Below are 17,291 nucleotides of genomic sequence, written 5' to 3'. Positions count from 1 at the left end.
AAATACATGTTCACATGAGATGGATATGAAAATATAACATAATGTGATACTAAGAATTCATTGACCTATTGAACTATCTAAATTTAAGTGTCAAAAGAGAGATTAAGTCAGAATTTCACCTATTACACCCTTTGCTTTAATCATATTTGTTCTGATTAAATGCCAATTTTTAAGCTTCAAAGGGTTTAGAAACATGGAGATATTTTATGGATTTTAACTAATTATATTCAATATAATAATGATTTTTACTAATAACTGTTAAAGACCAGTTGATCATTATGTCATATTTTGGCACCTGAGTGTGAAAGACATAGTCATAATCTATTTGGTATGTGGTTTTTTGGAGTCTGTGGTTTAAATTATCTGTGTTTGGTTGGAGGGAGCTGTCTCAGTAGTTACCCAACACCTATGTCAGGCAATTAACTACAAACTGTAAGTACAGCATCAAGGGACTAATGCTCTTTACTGACCTGCACAAATGTAAATATTAAAATAAGTAAATAAATAAATTATGTTTCTACATTTTGTAGGGAAAATAAGTAAACAGAAAATAAAAACTGTTCTTTTAATTATATAGTCAGTTGTGTTTCATTGAATTAAAAATTCTTGTCAGTCCTTTAACCACTTCAATATATCCTACAGTGAATCATTAGAAGTAGTGGACATTACTGTTTGCCTCTGGGTACCACCCTGAACAAGCCTCCTCTAGCTGACATATTAGAGCTCTCCTGAAGGGAGAGCAGCTGCAGGCGATAGCAGTAGTTAAACTCTGCTATACTGGTTTCTCTACTAAATACATTATAATCTGTGTTGCTTGCAAAATCTGAATTTGCTTTGATATCCCACTCCAGTTGCCAAATAAACACTAGCTCTTGAGCATATGTTATGTAACAGATATAAGCAGAGAGTTGTATAAAAATCATTTTATAGTGTGTGTGTGGCAGTTGCTTCTTTGTTTATACATGAGTTGTTTTGTGTCTGAGAAGAGTTTTCTTGAAAGAACATGTAATTCAGAGATGTGCAGAAATTATCCAAAGTGTTACAACAATGTTCCTTCCAACTTGGAGTGTTACATCCCTTCTAAAATTCTTAGCCATACCTCTTTGTGTAATTTACATTTTGCTATTTCTAGAGAGCAAGAGACAGATGTTTGTAAGCTTTATATGCCTAGATTAAGCATTGATATCTTGTTAATATTTGTAGTTTTAAAAGTCAGTGTTATAGCAAAACATAGCTACTGTTCAAGTGGTTGTCAATGTAATGATAAAATTAATTAGATATTAATCATGGTTTGGATAAAGAGATGAAAGTGCTTCCTTGCAAGATTCCTAGTCTTACATATTTTGAAAACTAAAGTTTCACCTTGTGCTACTCACATTGGAAAACTTAGCACAATTCATTTTTATCAATACTTAGAAATGTTAAACAGAAATTAAAATAGTGAGCTTTTACATCTATTCTAAATTTACTCTAACTTTACAAACAGTCAAAACTTCAGTTGCACTTCTATGCTATCTCTTGATACAATAGTAAGTTATGCTATGAAATAAGAAACAAAATTAAAGTTAAACAAAGTATAGAACTAAGGAGATATATCTCTTAAAATCAACACTTATTTCTTGTTAAACTACAATGTAACATATAGACTCATCATCTGTATGTAGTTCTAAAAAAGTTTCAATACCTGCACTGAGAGTTTCTATGTAGCTTTTCTCAAGATTCATAAATTTCACCACTAGCACATCCCTTCACAAACAGAATCCATCCCACTATATGATCATATATAATAGAGCATATATTTAAATTGTGATTCTTGTCTGCAATGATCTTCAGTTTGACCTAGAATAATTTTGTGATGTTTTGAAGAGAGCTTGTTTCTAGAATTTGATATTTTCTTCAGCGAGTTGTCTCAGCATATTATATCTATTATAAATTTGACTTTTATTTAAGTTGGCATAGTTACTGTTATATAAATCATTTAATTTCATTGTTTTTAAAGTGTTTCTATTATGTCTTCATATTTTCCTTCATGTTCTCTGTATTTGGATTTTTGTTTTGTTTCAATTTTTACAATAGCAAGTTTATATCAATTCTGCAGTACTTTATAAAAATTTACTTGGGACCTTGAATTCTTCATCCCATTTTTTTATAGTTTGTAACTTGTTGATACATGCTCTCATATGAATAATTGCTTCTTTTTTTCTCTTTATTTGTCTTTTTTTCCTTATGTAGATTTTACATTTCCTATTGAGATGATAGATTTTAATTACATTTTCTCTCTGAGGTACTCAACCTGCTGCTCTACTGTATGGATCTAAACGGACTATTTCTTTAAATCACAAGAGTTAAATTACTTTGTTTTACTATAATTGCCACGTTATGGTTCTGTTATCTTAAAGGGTAATTTCTGCCTTTTGATAATCAGGAAGAAAACAATAGTCTCTTGTCACTTTTTAAAAATGTCTACCTTATTATTATATATTTGAAAAGCATGTTATTCTCACCTAGTAATTCATCATATCTGCTGTTCTCCACTCATTTTACAAAGACCCAGGTTTTTGACTTTACATGCACCTTAACTCCAGTCTGAAGACAATATCCACTCTATTGTCTTACAGTTTTTGTTTGTTAGTGAGAGATTTATTTGTTTCTGTGATGATTTTCTTTATTTTTATGTGTTATCAAAAAATTACTATATTCAATATCAAATGTTTCCCTTTTGCTTAGAGCCATTGGAGGCACTTTGATTATTTTTCATCCTTTTTTTCATGTAGATGGCTCAGTGAGCAGTAAGTATTATCCTGTGTTCACCTCACATTATGACATAGTTTCCATTTCTCAGAAGGCTTTAAGGTTTTTCTTCTTTTTCTCTGATTATTACAGCTAAATTGTTGTTTCTTTATGTTGACCTCAGACAGAGACGTTTTAGAAATCGCATTTAGCCTGTTTATCCTTTGACTAGAGGAAGGCTACTGATTTGAGTTGATTTTATAACCACCCAGTTTGCTGAAGTTGTTTATCAGGTTTAGGAGTTCTCTGGTGGAGGTTTTGGTGTCAATTAAGTATACTATGTATCATCTGTAAATAGTGAAATTAGGACTTTTTCCTTTCCAATTTGTATCCCTTTGACCGCCTTTTGTTGCCTAATTGCTGTGGCTATGACTTCAAGTACTATGTTAAATAGGTAGGGAGAGAGTGGGCAGCCTTGTCTAGTCCCTGATTTTAGTGGTATTGCTTCAAGTTTCTCTCCATTTAGTTTGATGTTGGCTACTGGTTTGTTGTCTATTGCTTTTATTATGTTTAGATATGGGCCTTGGATTCCTAACCTTTCCAAGACTTAGACCATGAAAGGGTGTTGAAACTTGTCAAATGCTTTCTCAGCATCTAGTGATATGATCATGTGGTTTTTCCTTTAAGTTTGTTTATATAGTGGATTACATTGATAGAATTCTATATATTGAACCATCCCTGCATCCTTGGGATAAAGGCTACTTGGTCATGGTGGATGATTGTTTTGATGTGTTCTTGGATTCAGTTTGTGAGTATTTTATTTTGTAGTTTTGCATCGATATTCATAAGGAAGATTGATCTGAAGTTCTCTTTCTTTGTTGTGTCTTTGTGTGGTTTAGGTATGAGCATAATTGTGGCTTCATAGAATGAATTGGGAAATGTTTCTTCTGTTTCTATTTTGTGGAATAATTTAAAGATAATTGGTATTAGGACTTCTTTGAAAGTCTGATAGAACTCTGCACTAAAATTATTCGGTCCTGGGCTTTTTTTTGGTGGGGAGATTTTAATGGCTGCTTCTATTTCTTTTGGGGTTATAGGACTGTTTGGATTGTTTATCTGATACTGATTTAACTTTGGTAACTGGTATCTGACTAGAAAATTGTCCATTTCATACAGATTTTCCAATTTTGTTGAGTATCAGCTTTTGTAGTAGGATCTGATGATTTTTTGAATTTCCCAAGTTTCTATCAACCGGGTTTTGTCTTACTGTCCTGAGTATAAGAAAACCTTGAATCTCCGAAAAAAAACCTTGAAAGTGCTGGAAAAAGTAAGAGCTTGATTATTGCTGGATTAGCAGATTTAATTACATTGATTGCTAGCACCACTGCTTCTGCAATTACTTTGACATGAGAAGTTAAGACAGCTACTTTGTTAATCATCTAGCAAAAAAATTTTACTAATGTGTTGAGTATGCAAGAGGATTTATATTGTTCTTTGGAACAATGGATTGATGCTCTACATCTTATTTAAATTATTGGAAGGAGGTTCAGGGTTTAAGAGTTAAGAGCCATCTCAAATATCATGACAAATATCATTGGAGTGGTGTTAATTCTAAAATTTACAATATTTATTATAACTAGAAAAGAGTTTAAAGACATTTGTAGGATATTTGGCATAATTCTAACACCTCTCTGGATGTTCTAACTTTGCATAGTGAGATTATGAATTTAAAGAAAGCTGCTCTGTTGAGTTTTGATGCTGCAGATAATACCAATAAAATTACCCATGGCTTGAGGTCAGAATTTCCATTTTGGTCAAACCTCAGGAATGGCATATATAGCTTGATCATGCTAGCCATTCTTGTCCTGGGAATACTTTTATTCCTGCCCATCATGTTAAAGCTTGTCTCTAACCACATCAACAAGCTGGCAGCCAAAGTACAGGACTTTAAACTGAAAATAGAATTCCCAGACAGAGTTATTAATTTAACAGGCTGGCAAGTCAAGGTTGGGTAAGATTCTGCACAGAGTCTTGCCAACCTAAGACAGAAGTGCATTGCTTATGGTAATGCATATTCCACAATGGGTAAGGAAGGCATTCTTGTCAGAACAACCTAAGACCAACTCAGTCTGGTCTATGCATTAAAAAAGGGGAGATGTGGAAAGCTTTTGCGGCTGCCTGGCAGGAATCTGACATTGGCCAAGGCCAAAGAAATGGGCTGCAGGCAGAAATCTGACATTAGGCCAGAGCAAAGAAGTAAGTTCAGGCAGAAATCTAAATCCTAGGTTAGAACACAGAAGTAATTACAAGCAGGAATCGAAATTTTAAGCTAGAACAAAGAATTAGGCTTCAGGCATGACAATGACTTTGAGCTAGGACAGGGAAGTAGGCTCAGATACTTTGATCACCCTGATAAGCCCTTAGAAATAGTGATCACAGGAGTGATCATGGCACTCTGTTTATTGTCCTGCATGTTCTTTGACTATATGGGTTATTGTCTTGCTTGTTCCTTGACTAGTTGCATCTATTGTATTCTGCTATTTCTTCAACCTAGAACTGACCTTAATATTTGCATATAATTTAAACAGCATTAAAGCAAAAAAGGAGGAGGAGGAGGGATGGGATAGGGGATTAATGGGGGTCAGGGGGAATGGGGAAAGGGGATAATATCTGAAATGTAAATAAATAAAATATCAAATAAAAAATAAAGAAATCACATTTAGAAAATGGTTTCCTTGTATTTCTGCAAGTGTGTTTGTGCCTTCCCGTCATTTTCTGAGCATCAATTATACTTGTGTTTGCCTTCTTGGTATTGTTCCATATATCACTAGATTTTTTTTTATTTACTTTTCTGGCAACTTCCTTATACCCATATAAACTCACCAAACCCAAACACTATTACTGATGCCAAGAAGTGCTTGCTGACAGGAGCCTGATATAGCTGTCTCCTGAGAGGCTCTGTCAACCACTGGACTGAGCACTGGGACTCCAATGGATGAGTTAGGGAAAGGACTGAAGGATCTGCATGGGATTGCAACCCCATAGGAAGAACAACAGTATCAACCAACCAGGACACCCCCCCCCCCGAACTCCCAGGAACAAAACCATAAACCAAAGAGTACACATGTAGGGACCCATGGCTCCAGCCACATATGTAGCAGAGGATGACCTTGTCTGGAATCAATAGGAGGAGAAGCCCTTGGTCCTGGGAAGGCTTGATATCATTTTGTTGGGGAATGCCAGGGCAGAGAGGCAGGAGTGGGTGGATAGGTGGAGAAGCACCCTCATAGTAGCAGGGGCACGAGGATGGGATAAGGGGAATCTGGAAAGGGGATAACATTTGAAATGTAAATAAAGAAAATAGCCAATAAAAGAAAAAGATGGAGTTCTTTTGCCTCTGGTGTAGCCTGTATACCAATCAGCTCATTATTTGACTACTCTCTTCCACTTGCCTGCTCATGAAAGTCCTGCTTTATTTTCCTCCTGTTGTGGTTGTAGATAATGTCTCCTAGTGAAATGAGGCCTCAATTTGTAAATTTACTGCTTCACTTATCAGTATCATGAAAAATTATTTGGAAACCTATGAAAACTGTGTTTTGTTCTGTTTATTGGACATATTGTTACCCATTGAAGGTCTAGTTCAATACTAGTAATCTCAAGAAAACAAGAATCTATTAGTTGAGAATAATAATTGTTATTCATTATATCTACATTTAATAATACCTGAAATGATTTAATATTATGATATAACATTTTCAGAAAAATGTCATGCCTCTAGAAAATCAGGTCTTACTTATATTCAGTTAGAATTGGGTGATATGCTACAGCATTTTTTTCCTGTTGTGTAAAACAAACATATATATATGTGTGTGTGAGTGTGTGTGTGTGTATGTGTTTATGTGTGTGTATTTATTTTATTTACTTAATATATATATAAATATATTTACTTTTGAGAGATCCAGGTTTTGGAGCCAGAATGTAAGAATTCAACACTATCTCTTTCAACTATTAGTTACAGACTAATCCAAAAGCAAACACTTCAGTCCTCCTTCTGTTGCTCTTGAGTAAATATGCTCCCAAAATTTGGAACTCAGTTGTGGAAAAAGAGTTGTTTTAAATCAGATAAATTTTTCTTTTCTGGAATCCTAACTCTCCAATTTAGGCAAAAATCTCTAGTGTGTGTGTGTGTGTGTGTGTGTGTGTGTGTGCATGTGAGCACAAGTGTATTTAACTTACTTGAAGTACCTTGGAAGTATTTTCGAATGGCTCTTAATTTACAGAATGATAGTAATCCTTTTCTAATTTCTTTCAATTAATATTACATTCTGTGCAAAGTTATATTATTCTTCCTTAGTGTCTACCGTAGATACTAAAGAAAGTATATTAATACTCATTTGATACATAATCCAATGCTACAATTTCTGTGTTACTATTTATATAAAATATTCTAGTACAGCTATGAAATATACAATAACTATATTTTATACTCTCCTTTGTATCCTTTTTGCAGGCTCTTAATCCTGATCTACAATGGAAAAATTCCTTTTTTACCTGTTTCTCATTGGCATAGCTGTGCGAGCTCAGATCTGTCCAAAGCGTTGTGTCTGTCAGATTTTGTCTCCTAATCTTGCAACCCTTTGTGCCAAGAAAGGGCTTCTATTTGTTCCACCCAACATTGACAGAAGAACTGTGGAATTACGGCTGGCAGACAATTTTGTTACCAATATTAAAAGGAAAGATTTTGCCAATATGACCAGCTTGGTGGACCTGACTCTATCCAGGAATACAATAAGTTTTATTACACCCCATGCTTTTGCTGATCTACGAAATTTGAGAGCACTGCATTTGAATAGCAACAGATTGACTAAAATTACAAACGATATGTTCAGTGGGCTTTCCAATCTCCACCATTTGATATTGAACAACAATCAGCTGACTTTAATTTCTTCCACAGCATTTGACGATGTTTTTGCTCTTGAGGAGCTGGACCTGTCGTATAATAATCTAGAAACGATTCCCTGGGATGCTGTAGAGAAGATGGTGAGCTTGCACACCCTTAGTTTGGATCACAATATGATTGACAACATTCCTAAGGGAACTTTCTCCCACTTGCACAAAATGACTAGGCTAGATGTAACATCAAATAAACTGCAAAAGCTGCCTCCTGACCCTCTCTTTCAGCGAGCACAGGTGCTGGCCACCTCAGGAATCATAAGCCCATCCACTTTTGCATTGAGTTTTGGTGGAAACCCCTTGCATTGCAATTGTGAATTGCTGTGGCTGAGGCGGTTGTCGAGAGAAGATGACCTTGAGACATGTGCTTCTCCCGCACTTTTAACTGGCCGTTATTTTTGGTCAATCCCTGAGGAAGAATTTTTGTGTGAGCCTCCTCTCATTACTCGTCATACACATGAGATGAGAGTTTTGGAGGGTCAAAGGGCAACACTGAGGTGCAAAGCTAGAGGAGACCCTGAACCTGCCATTCATTGGATTTCTCCTGAAGGGAAGCTGATTTCAAATGCAACACGATCTCTGGTGTATGATAATGGAACACTCGATATCCTCATAACAACTGTAAAAGATACAGGAGCTTTTACCTGTATTGCTTCCAACCCTGCAGGGGAAGCAACACAAACTGTGGACCTTCACATAATTAAACTCCCTCACCTACTAAACAGCACCAATCATATCCATGAGCCTGACCCTGGTTCTTCAGATATCTCCACATCCACTAAGTCAGGTTCGAACGCTAGCAGTAGTAATGGCGATACAAAAATGAGTCAAGATAAAATTGTGGTGGCAGAAGCAACTTCGTCAACAGCATTACTTAAATTTAATTTTCAAAGAAATATTCCTGGAATCCGTATGTTTCAGATCCAGTACAATGGTACTTATGATGACACCCTTGTTTACAGGTAAGAAAAATTCAGCCATAATGGATCTTTGCTGACCATTATATAGTGCAGAGTATGTAAAGCACTATTACTCTGTATTGTTTCTAAATTGACACTTCTATTCTGTGCTGTAAATGTAGCAAACTAACTTTATAGTAGATGAATATATTATAAGTGATGAATATATATATGGGGAGGTAAATATTTGAATGGGATTGTTTTCAAATATTACACATCTAAATTTAATACTATGCCTATATTTTTTACCTCATATGAGGGATGTGACTCTCATACAAGACAGATATACTTTAAAATTTCAAAAACATACCAGAATTTACACATCCACATGAGTGTTCTTTCCTTCAAGGAAGTCACGTTGGGAGGCTATCCCATTAACCCAATGATGCTGCCATTGCTCAAAGCAGTTTTGGAGTTATCTTTAGAACCTCCGGCATACTATTTTGAACATCCTCAGTGGTGGCAAATCTTCGTCCTTTGAGGGTGAGTTTCAATTTTGGAAACAAGCCTTTTGGAGTCAAGTCTTATGAATAAGGTGGGTGACCAATTGGGTATTGCCACTTTGGGGTGAAAACTAAAATGTAACTATAAAGTAATGAGACTGATTCTTTGGATGGTTGAGTGATGTGTGTGTACGCTATCTTATGTGCATTGGTTCTTAAGATACTTCCAAAGAGGCTGAACGTCATATTTTGAGCATTGAAAGTATCACTGGAGTTGTGTATGCAACTGTTGAGACAGGACAGTGATGGAGAACATGCATCTGCTAATGAATTTCTGGTATGTTTTTCTAAAGTTCAGCCTCATTGATTTATAGTCACACCTTGTCCAATTTTCCATTGAAAACTCACAATTTTTATTCCATATAATTTTACACATGACATATTATTATTACTCCTAGAAAATGATGTAAAGTCACTGTTTTGAAAATTTAACCTTTTAGGTCAGTTTAGTTCTTATATAAAGAAGCTAAAGTCTTGAAAATAGTTTGTTTTTCATTTGTGTATGGAAATGAGATTAATTTCTTAAAATAAATGTAGACTAGTGGGAAATTTTTTTTAAAAAATTGTATTTTAGCTAGCTATGTAATCAATCCTGGACCAGGTTCTACCTGACTGAGTTTTAATTTCCTCACCTTTAAAAGAGAACAATTAGGCTAAGTGGTTCCTAATATCCCTCTCATCAGTAAATGGATGTGGTGGCACAGTATGACATATGAGTCCTTGCAAAATGTAGTTTACTCCTGTCTTGCAGGCTCTCTGCACTCTCCACAAATGATATTCAACTGCTGGTCAATGAGAGGTTCTAGCCTCACCACACTTTCCTATATTGTCCATACATTCTAAGTGCTAACTCTGTGATAAGCCACATTCTACTGGCAAAATCCCAAAGGAAATAAATTCTTTATGGTGCTTAGAACCTTGCTGAATTCCGACAATAGTGGTTGTCATCTTTAAAACATCAATATCCATTGTATTTCATTTTATAAAGTGTATACATTGATATCCAACATTTATAATACACTTACTGGTTGGCAGCATTGATTTTGGTTCTGAATGCACACTCTTGTAAACTTCCTGGTACATTCAGAGCACACTGCGTAGTCTGTTCCATTTTACTTTTACTATAGTTTGAAATATCTATAATTCATTTTTGGGAAAAATTATATTTCTGCTGTTTACTTTCAAATTAATTTTACTTTAAATTGTATTTGGTTATCTGTTAGAAAACAAGTTAGCGATAAATAGGAACACTGAAAATCATTTCTGTAGAATGGATCTAGAGATTTCTAAAAACAAAAACTGTCTTGATGGAGATTCTCATCCCTATATGTTGGTTGTGTGAATTCATACTCTTACCAAATGCTTTGCTTTGTCATGGGTCCTGGTTATTGCACACACAGGCACATCACACTCATTAAAGCATACTGGAAACTAAGGCAGAAGAAATTACGATGTCTGTAAATAAAATCTGTTCATCTTTGCAGCAGTAGAAGTTATTAAAGATAGCCTTAGCAGGTTCCATTCCATAGCAGCTTATTACTGACTTGGAAAGCAAATGCTCTGAATCGCAGTTCCGTTCTGGTTGCTAATGTGATTGTCTGTGTTTTGTTTCTCTTCAAATTGCCTTTCAGCCATAGAGGTGTTGTAAGTGCTAAATGGATTTGTTTAGTAGTCAGATAATGTCACAGTCACACCTTTCGAAGGCAATTTGTCATAAATGATTTTTTAGCAATGGTTTTTATTAGGAGTTCTGCTTTGCCAAGCACTGTAATTAGTAAGCTTGTCAAGGCATGGTGCAGGCGCCATTAATATAATGTGAACTGTAACAGTGAGCTCTCGGCTATTCTAAGTGAGTAAGTATAAAATCAGTTCACATCTCCATATTTCATATCTGCTATAAATGTGCTTGTCTTAATGAGTATTGAAGGAGACAGAGGTAGAGCCATAATGACTTTGCACATATGTGTTGTTTTGTTGTTAATACTAACACATATTCCATTGTCCCTCAGAATGATACCTCCTACGAGCAAAACATTTCTGGTCAATAATCTGGCTTCTGGAACAATGTATGACTTATGTGTCTTGGCCATATATGACGATGGCATCACTTCCCTCACTGCCACAAGAGTCGTGGGCTGCATCCAGTTTACCACGGAACAGGATTATGTCCGTTGCCACTTTATGCAGTCCCAGTTTTTGGGTGGCACCATGATTATTATCATTGGTGGAATCATTGTTGCATCCGTGTTGGTTTTCATCATCATACTAATGATCCGGTATAAGGTTTGTAACAATAATGGGCAACACAAGGCCACCAAGGTTAGCAACGTTTATTCTCAGACTAACGGGGCTCAGATGCAAGGCTGTAGTGTCACGCTGCCCCAGTCCATGTCCAAACAAGCCATGGGCCATGAAGAGAATGCTCAGTGCTGTAAAGTTGCCAGTGACAATGCGATTCAGTCTTCAGAAACATGCTCAAGTCAGGACTCTTCTACCACTACCTCTGCTTTGCCTCCTACCTGGACTTCAAGTGCGCCTGTGTCTCAAAAGCAGAAAAGAAAGACTGGCACGAAGCCAAGTGCTGAGCCGCAGAGTGAAGCTGTCACAAATGTTGAATCCCAAAACACTAACAGGAACAACTCAACTGCCTTGCAGTTAGCTAGCTGCCCTCCTGATTCTGTTACAGAGGGGCCCACATCTCAAAGAGCACATACCAAGCCAAGTAAGTTTCTCACTGTGCCTGCTGAGGGAACTAAAGCCAGGCACAGGTCCTCCTTCAGTGGAGGTTTAAAGGAATATTTTCACTATGATAATTCACAGAAGTCATGGGAGCTGTCTCTTAAGAGAAGTATGTCTATGAATGCGATGTGGACTCAGCACTGCGTTTCTGATGTTTGCTATGGAAAAGTAACTATTTTAAAGGTGGAGTGTATATAGAAAACCTTTGTGTTATCTACTTTTTTTTTCTTTTGAAAGCTCACAAGGAAAAATTCACACAGGAAATTGAAATTTGAAATCCTTCTCTTGTGTCTGATACTTTCACTTCAGGTTTTTATAAACCTTCTAAGGAAGAGATAAGAATATAGTACCTTCATATACGTGCATGAAGGTTACATAAATAAAATAGCAAACTTGGGAAAGAAAGAGACTGCAACAGTGCTATCTCCTACCCTAAGGCTAATATCCAACCCCAGTGACAGCAAATCACATTTTTTTTTTAAAATGTGACCACAGGGCCAGGAGATTTCTCAGCCTGTAAAACCACCAAGCCTGTGAAGCCTGTGAATGGTAACCAATAATGGAAAGAAAGGATGAACTTCCACAGATTGTCCCCTGACAGCTGTGCTAGCCCTGCCCCATCTACACAAAATAAATAACAATTTCTTAAGTAAAAATCCTATCACATAAAAATTAGAGTTTTGAAATTTAAAAAAGTTCAACTGTGAATATTTGAAAATTTTCAGTGAAGCCACTACATTATTTTAGCAGCCATTATGTTGTAAAGATCAACTTAATATTTCAATTTATTACTCAAATTAAGCATTCTCAGGAATGCTAAAGTAAGTCATCCTTTAGATAAGTCTTGATTCAGGTGCCAAAATTGGTCAGAGATACTTTTCTCTCATAATCCAGTTCTTCAGTGGAAAATAAAATAAAAGGACAATTATTCTACATTTATCATATATGCTTATCCATAGAGATATAATCGTGATCACATTTATTCTGAGCACAACTGTTGAATGAATGTACTTCACATTTTTTAATACAAGGTAAAGAATCAGATAAAAATGTAAGTCTGCTTTTTCAAAGAGGTGTTTTCTTTTATCACCAAGAAAATAAAAACTTCTAAAGGATGATTCATCCCAGAACAAATGGTAGAAAATCATTGCTCATTAAACCAGAGTGACTTTTTTCTCTTTTTTGGTATAATTTTGCTGCTGAATGCTTGTCTTTTAAAGTATATGCATTTTTTTTTAAAACAAAAGACTGTGGTAAATGTGGTCATATGCACTATAGAGGGGATGCGTTATTTTTATGAAGTATGTAAGATTAGTTGTATGTTCCCTTGATAAAACATTCTTGAAGATTCACTGAATTCATGATTCATAGATTTATACCTAATTGGCGTTATTAAATGATACACATGGTTTTATTATTTTTCTTCTAATTTTACTTTCTTTTTGTTGTGAGGCTATGTTTTACGTAAAATTTTAGACCCTCATTTCAAGAAAGACACAGGAATCCCAAGCTAACCTCAAATCCACGCTGTCAAATACCTTCAAGGTCTGTCTATACACTTGACTCCACTGCCCAGGTGGTAGGATTACAGAATTGTACCGCTAGGTCTACCTCAAAATGATAATGTACCAACTCACATCACTCAAACATTACTTGATATTCTCATTAGCTTCATTTTTAACTCTGTGTACACACAGAATAAGTCAATTAATTTAAATCTAGCTGACCTCCATCTTATCATATGTGCTTTCTCTAAATACTGTTAAATGAGAGGTCATATTGAAGCAACTGGATGTGACTTCAGTGCCAGTCTTTATAAATATTTCAGAGTTTTCACATCAGGCTCACCTGTACTTTTTAAATCCCATCTCTTCCTTGCTTCTTTTATGAGGGTTTGTTTTTCATTGAGCAAAGACTAATCTTCCTCCACTACTCCTGTAGATAGCTCCGTGGGGACACCTATAGTCACCTGTGTGATCGTAGTTCATGAAAGCAAAGCACCTCTCAAGGCAGAATGACTTTCTACGCTGCTATGGTAACAATGACTAATTCAAACTGGATTTTGAATTCACATTGATCAAATTATTTCTAAGAAAGTACGGGATGGCAGTAGCATGCTGATCTTCCCATTCTGAGAGTTGTCAACATCTTACTACACTCTTGAATGGGCAAAAGTATTCTAGTCTTCACAAAGAGATGCTTATGGGGGACATGAAGGGCATCCTGCACTAAACTACGAGAAACTTCAATCTTACAGTCGCCTTGATTTTAGTAATGATCACCATGCTAATGGATCTTTTGAAATATAGCCTGAGAATATTTCATTTCTCACAAACATTTGAAAATCCTTGATGTTGAATCATTTGAAATTTGACTAAAGTCATTAAAATAATTAATTTTTTTTCAGAGTATATTTACCAAATGCTTGGACCCTTATCTCTTAAACATAAAAACATAAGCCTGTTTTAACTTTTGGAAAAGTTTATATTTCAAGAGATCAACAAATAAAAACTAGCATATAAAGAAGGTCATCTGATGTTCATGTATATGAGATGCCATCATACGATTGCAGTTTTGCTTATGGAAAAAATTAATGTTATTTATTATAATGTCTGATGCAGAATAGATGCCTAGTTGACTGAATGTGTAAATGGATAGATAATGAATGAGTAGCTCTAGGAATGGAGGTATTATTATTACAATTATGTATGGTTCTGACTAATTAACATCATGATGATTGTGGTCCAGAAATTATGTTTCCACATCAATCAGAGATTCAAAGTTCTCCTTTTATTCATTTGCTGTGTATTATAGTCTTTACTTAACCTGATATATATATATATATATATATATATATATATATATATATGTATATATATGTGTGTGTGTGTGCATATATATATATATATATATATATATGATCTTTATTGTTTTTATTCAAGGCAGAATGGATATAAATTTTATTCCCTTTTTCTTCTTTATTTCACTTTAGTTTTAGCTCTATAACATTATCAGCTTGTTATAAGCAAAAAAGCAGGTACATAGAGTCTTTGTTATTGGAGTAGTTTTAAAATTTTCTTACTCTGAATGTTTAGATAAAACATTATGTATCCCTCTCTAAAATGCTGTGGTTCTTTTTTGGATAATTGTTCCTTGATTTAGAAATACTATCCAATAATTCATGCAGTATCATAAAGGGAGAATACAGCTTCAAAGTTTTCTCAGTATTCTAGGAAAGAGCAGTTTGTTTTGATGACTGTTATATTTGGGACCTCCAACTTGATTAATATATAGATCTGTTGTATAAAGCTGTGTAAATTTGATGTGGGAATCGGTAACTATGACTTTGTCTAGTTTAGTCACTATAGAATCTTTCCCAAGCTTAAAGTACTCAAAGAGGTCTCACTAGCTAATGCACTAAACCAACTGATTTTACCTAATTCTAAGGTATAAAGTTGATAAATTTTTAGAATATAATTTGGAAATATTCTTTATTATCTAGTGACACACAAATATATTCAGTAAAATATTTGTATTTTCTTTGAAATCATTCACTTTCAAAACTTTAATAGAGTCTATTTTTCCTCTTCAGTTTTAAGCACTCCTAAAGTGATTGCTGTCAATATGTTATTCATTTTATGTGATTTAATTGCAGAAATGTAAGCTTTTCTTAGTAATTAAACAAATAATAAGTAATTCTAATTAATTAATTAATTAATTAAATCCTGTTTCCTAAATTTTAGTATTTCCTTTCTGCTTATGGTCAGGTATAAACTTTAGAAAACTTTCTTTAAAATCAAAAATCTTAAAAATTCTGTGGACATAAAAGATACTTTATTCATCTTTTAAATGAAATTGTATATTATTTTTTCAAAGGAGGTAGCAAGCGTTTGTTGTTTTCTTGACCTTCATGATTTATAAGTGCTGTTTATATAGCTAAGTGAGGCGTAAATGTTCAAGCCACGCAGAGAGGATCATTCCTCTTCCTCAGACTTCATTGACATGAGAGCAGCCCTTAGCACTGCATGTTTCTGTGTGAGCCTATAAAACATGTGGTATAAAGACATCAATAGAGCTGTGGGTTGGATTGGAATACTTTTCTTCTTTTAGTAAATATTACTATAATAATAATAATAATAATAATAATAATAATAATAATAATAATTACATACCTTATATTGCAAGTGGAAAATGGCATTGAATGTCTTTTATGGTTATGAAATTTATAATTAAGAGACCAGAGCTATAGCTTAGTGCTTAAGTGAACTTGTTGTTGTTGCAGAAGACCTGGTTTCAGTTTCTAGTTCCCACATGGTGGTTTATAACCTTCTGTAATTCCAGCCACGATGGACCAGGGACCCAATGTCTCTTATGACTTCTTTCATGTCCTAAATGCATCTGGTACACATCATTTCCCTCATGTTCACACATATATACAGAAAACAAAAAAATATCCATTTTTAAAATGAAAAGTAATGTCATCAAAATTCATAAAGGAAAGAGAAAACTCATCAAGAATATTTTTTGTCATTTTTAAAGACCATTCTTCAGAATGAACCAATTCTAGACCCCGAAACTAAAAAAGTCAACAAAGAAGCTCCCTCAGGCTTCCCTCATCAGTGTTTATGATTGCATAAGCACTATGAGTTTTGTGCTTCTTTTCATTGTTTTCTAGAGGAAATGACTGCTTTTAGCAGAGCGTAAATCTACAGAAAAAGTTTCATTAATATGTTCCCATGATTCAGCTAACCAGGCAATGTGGTTTCATTACAAGTGGGACCAAAATTAACAGTTAATAACTAGGAGTGCATTAAAGTATTACATTATCTCATGGTGATAATATAAATGCATTCGAAACGTTATTAAAATTTACAACTAGTCATTATATCAAAGGAAGTGGTAAGTAATTGCTATGGGTGTGTTCAGCTGTTTTAGTCAATATTAAATAGCTAAAGTAAATATTGAGTATATGAGTATCATGTGTTTATATGGGTCTATTTATAGATGTATATATTTCTGTACATACACTGAGTTTTAGAAGAAATTAGCTAAAACACTACAATACAAATTAATAAGTTTTCAATTTGTTAAATATAGGTAGGTTACTAAGGACTATCAAAGAATTGTTCCCAAAGTATGTCTACTATTTTTAAGACGAGTCAAATGCATACTTTCTAATACACATTAGTCGTTTGAGTTCTGTAATTATTTGCAATCTCATTTCATCTTTCTTCTCAAAATGGTGAATATGTATAAGAATTCTAGAGAAAGCTATGAACCTGTGGGGTTTTTTATTGATCTTGTTTTGAGTGTGGTTATATACCTTGTCTCATTTAACACATACATTATGCAGCTGATGTGCTTTAGTTCCATATCATACAAGTAAACGAATACCAAAATATTATCA

At 34.5% G+C, this 17,291-nt stretch overlaps 1 protein-coding gene across 2 annotated transcripts in view; it reads left to right on the top strand.

The window, feature by feature from the left end:
* Positions 1-17,291, top strand: part of Lrfn5 (leucine rich repeat and fibronectin type III domain containing 5) — a 285,456-nt gene that overhangs the window by 262,098 nt on the left and 6,067 nt on the right. For both annotated transcript variants that reach the window (XM_028782248.1, XM_028782240.1), the window contains 2 exons: positions 7,241-8,645; positions 11,155-11,867. In XM_028782248.1, the coding sequence (XP_028638081.1) occupies positions 7,261-8,645; positions 11,155-11,867 (2,098 nt within the window). In that variant the 5' untranslated portion in view covers positions 7,241-7,260. The remainder of the gene's footprint in view (positions 1-7,240; positions 8,646-11,154; positions 11,868-17,291) is intronic.

The sequence above is a fragment of the Grammomys surdaster genome, unplaced genomic scaffold (assembly GCF_004785775.1).
Source record: "Grammomys surdaster isolate TR1022 unplaced genomic scaffold, NIH_TR_1.0 98, whole genome shotgun sequence".
In the NCBI taxonomy this organism is placed as follows: Eukaryota; Metazoa; Chordata; class Mammalia; order Rodentia; family Muridae; genus Grammomys; species Grammomys surdaster.
The sequence above is the reverse complement of the archived record's forward strand: the minus strand, read 5'-3'. Positions and strand labels throughout refer to the sequence as shown.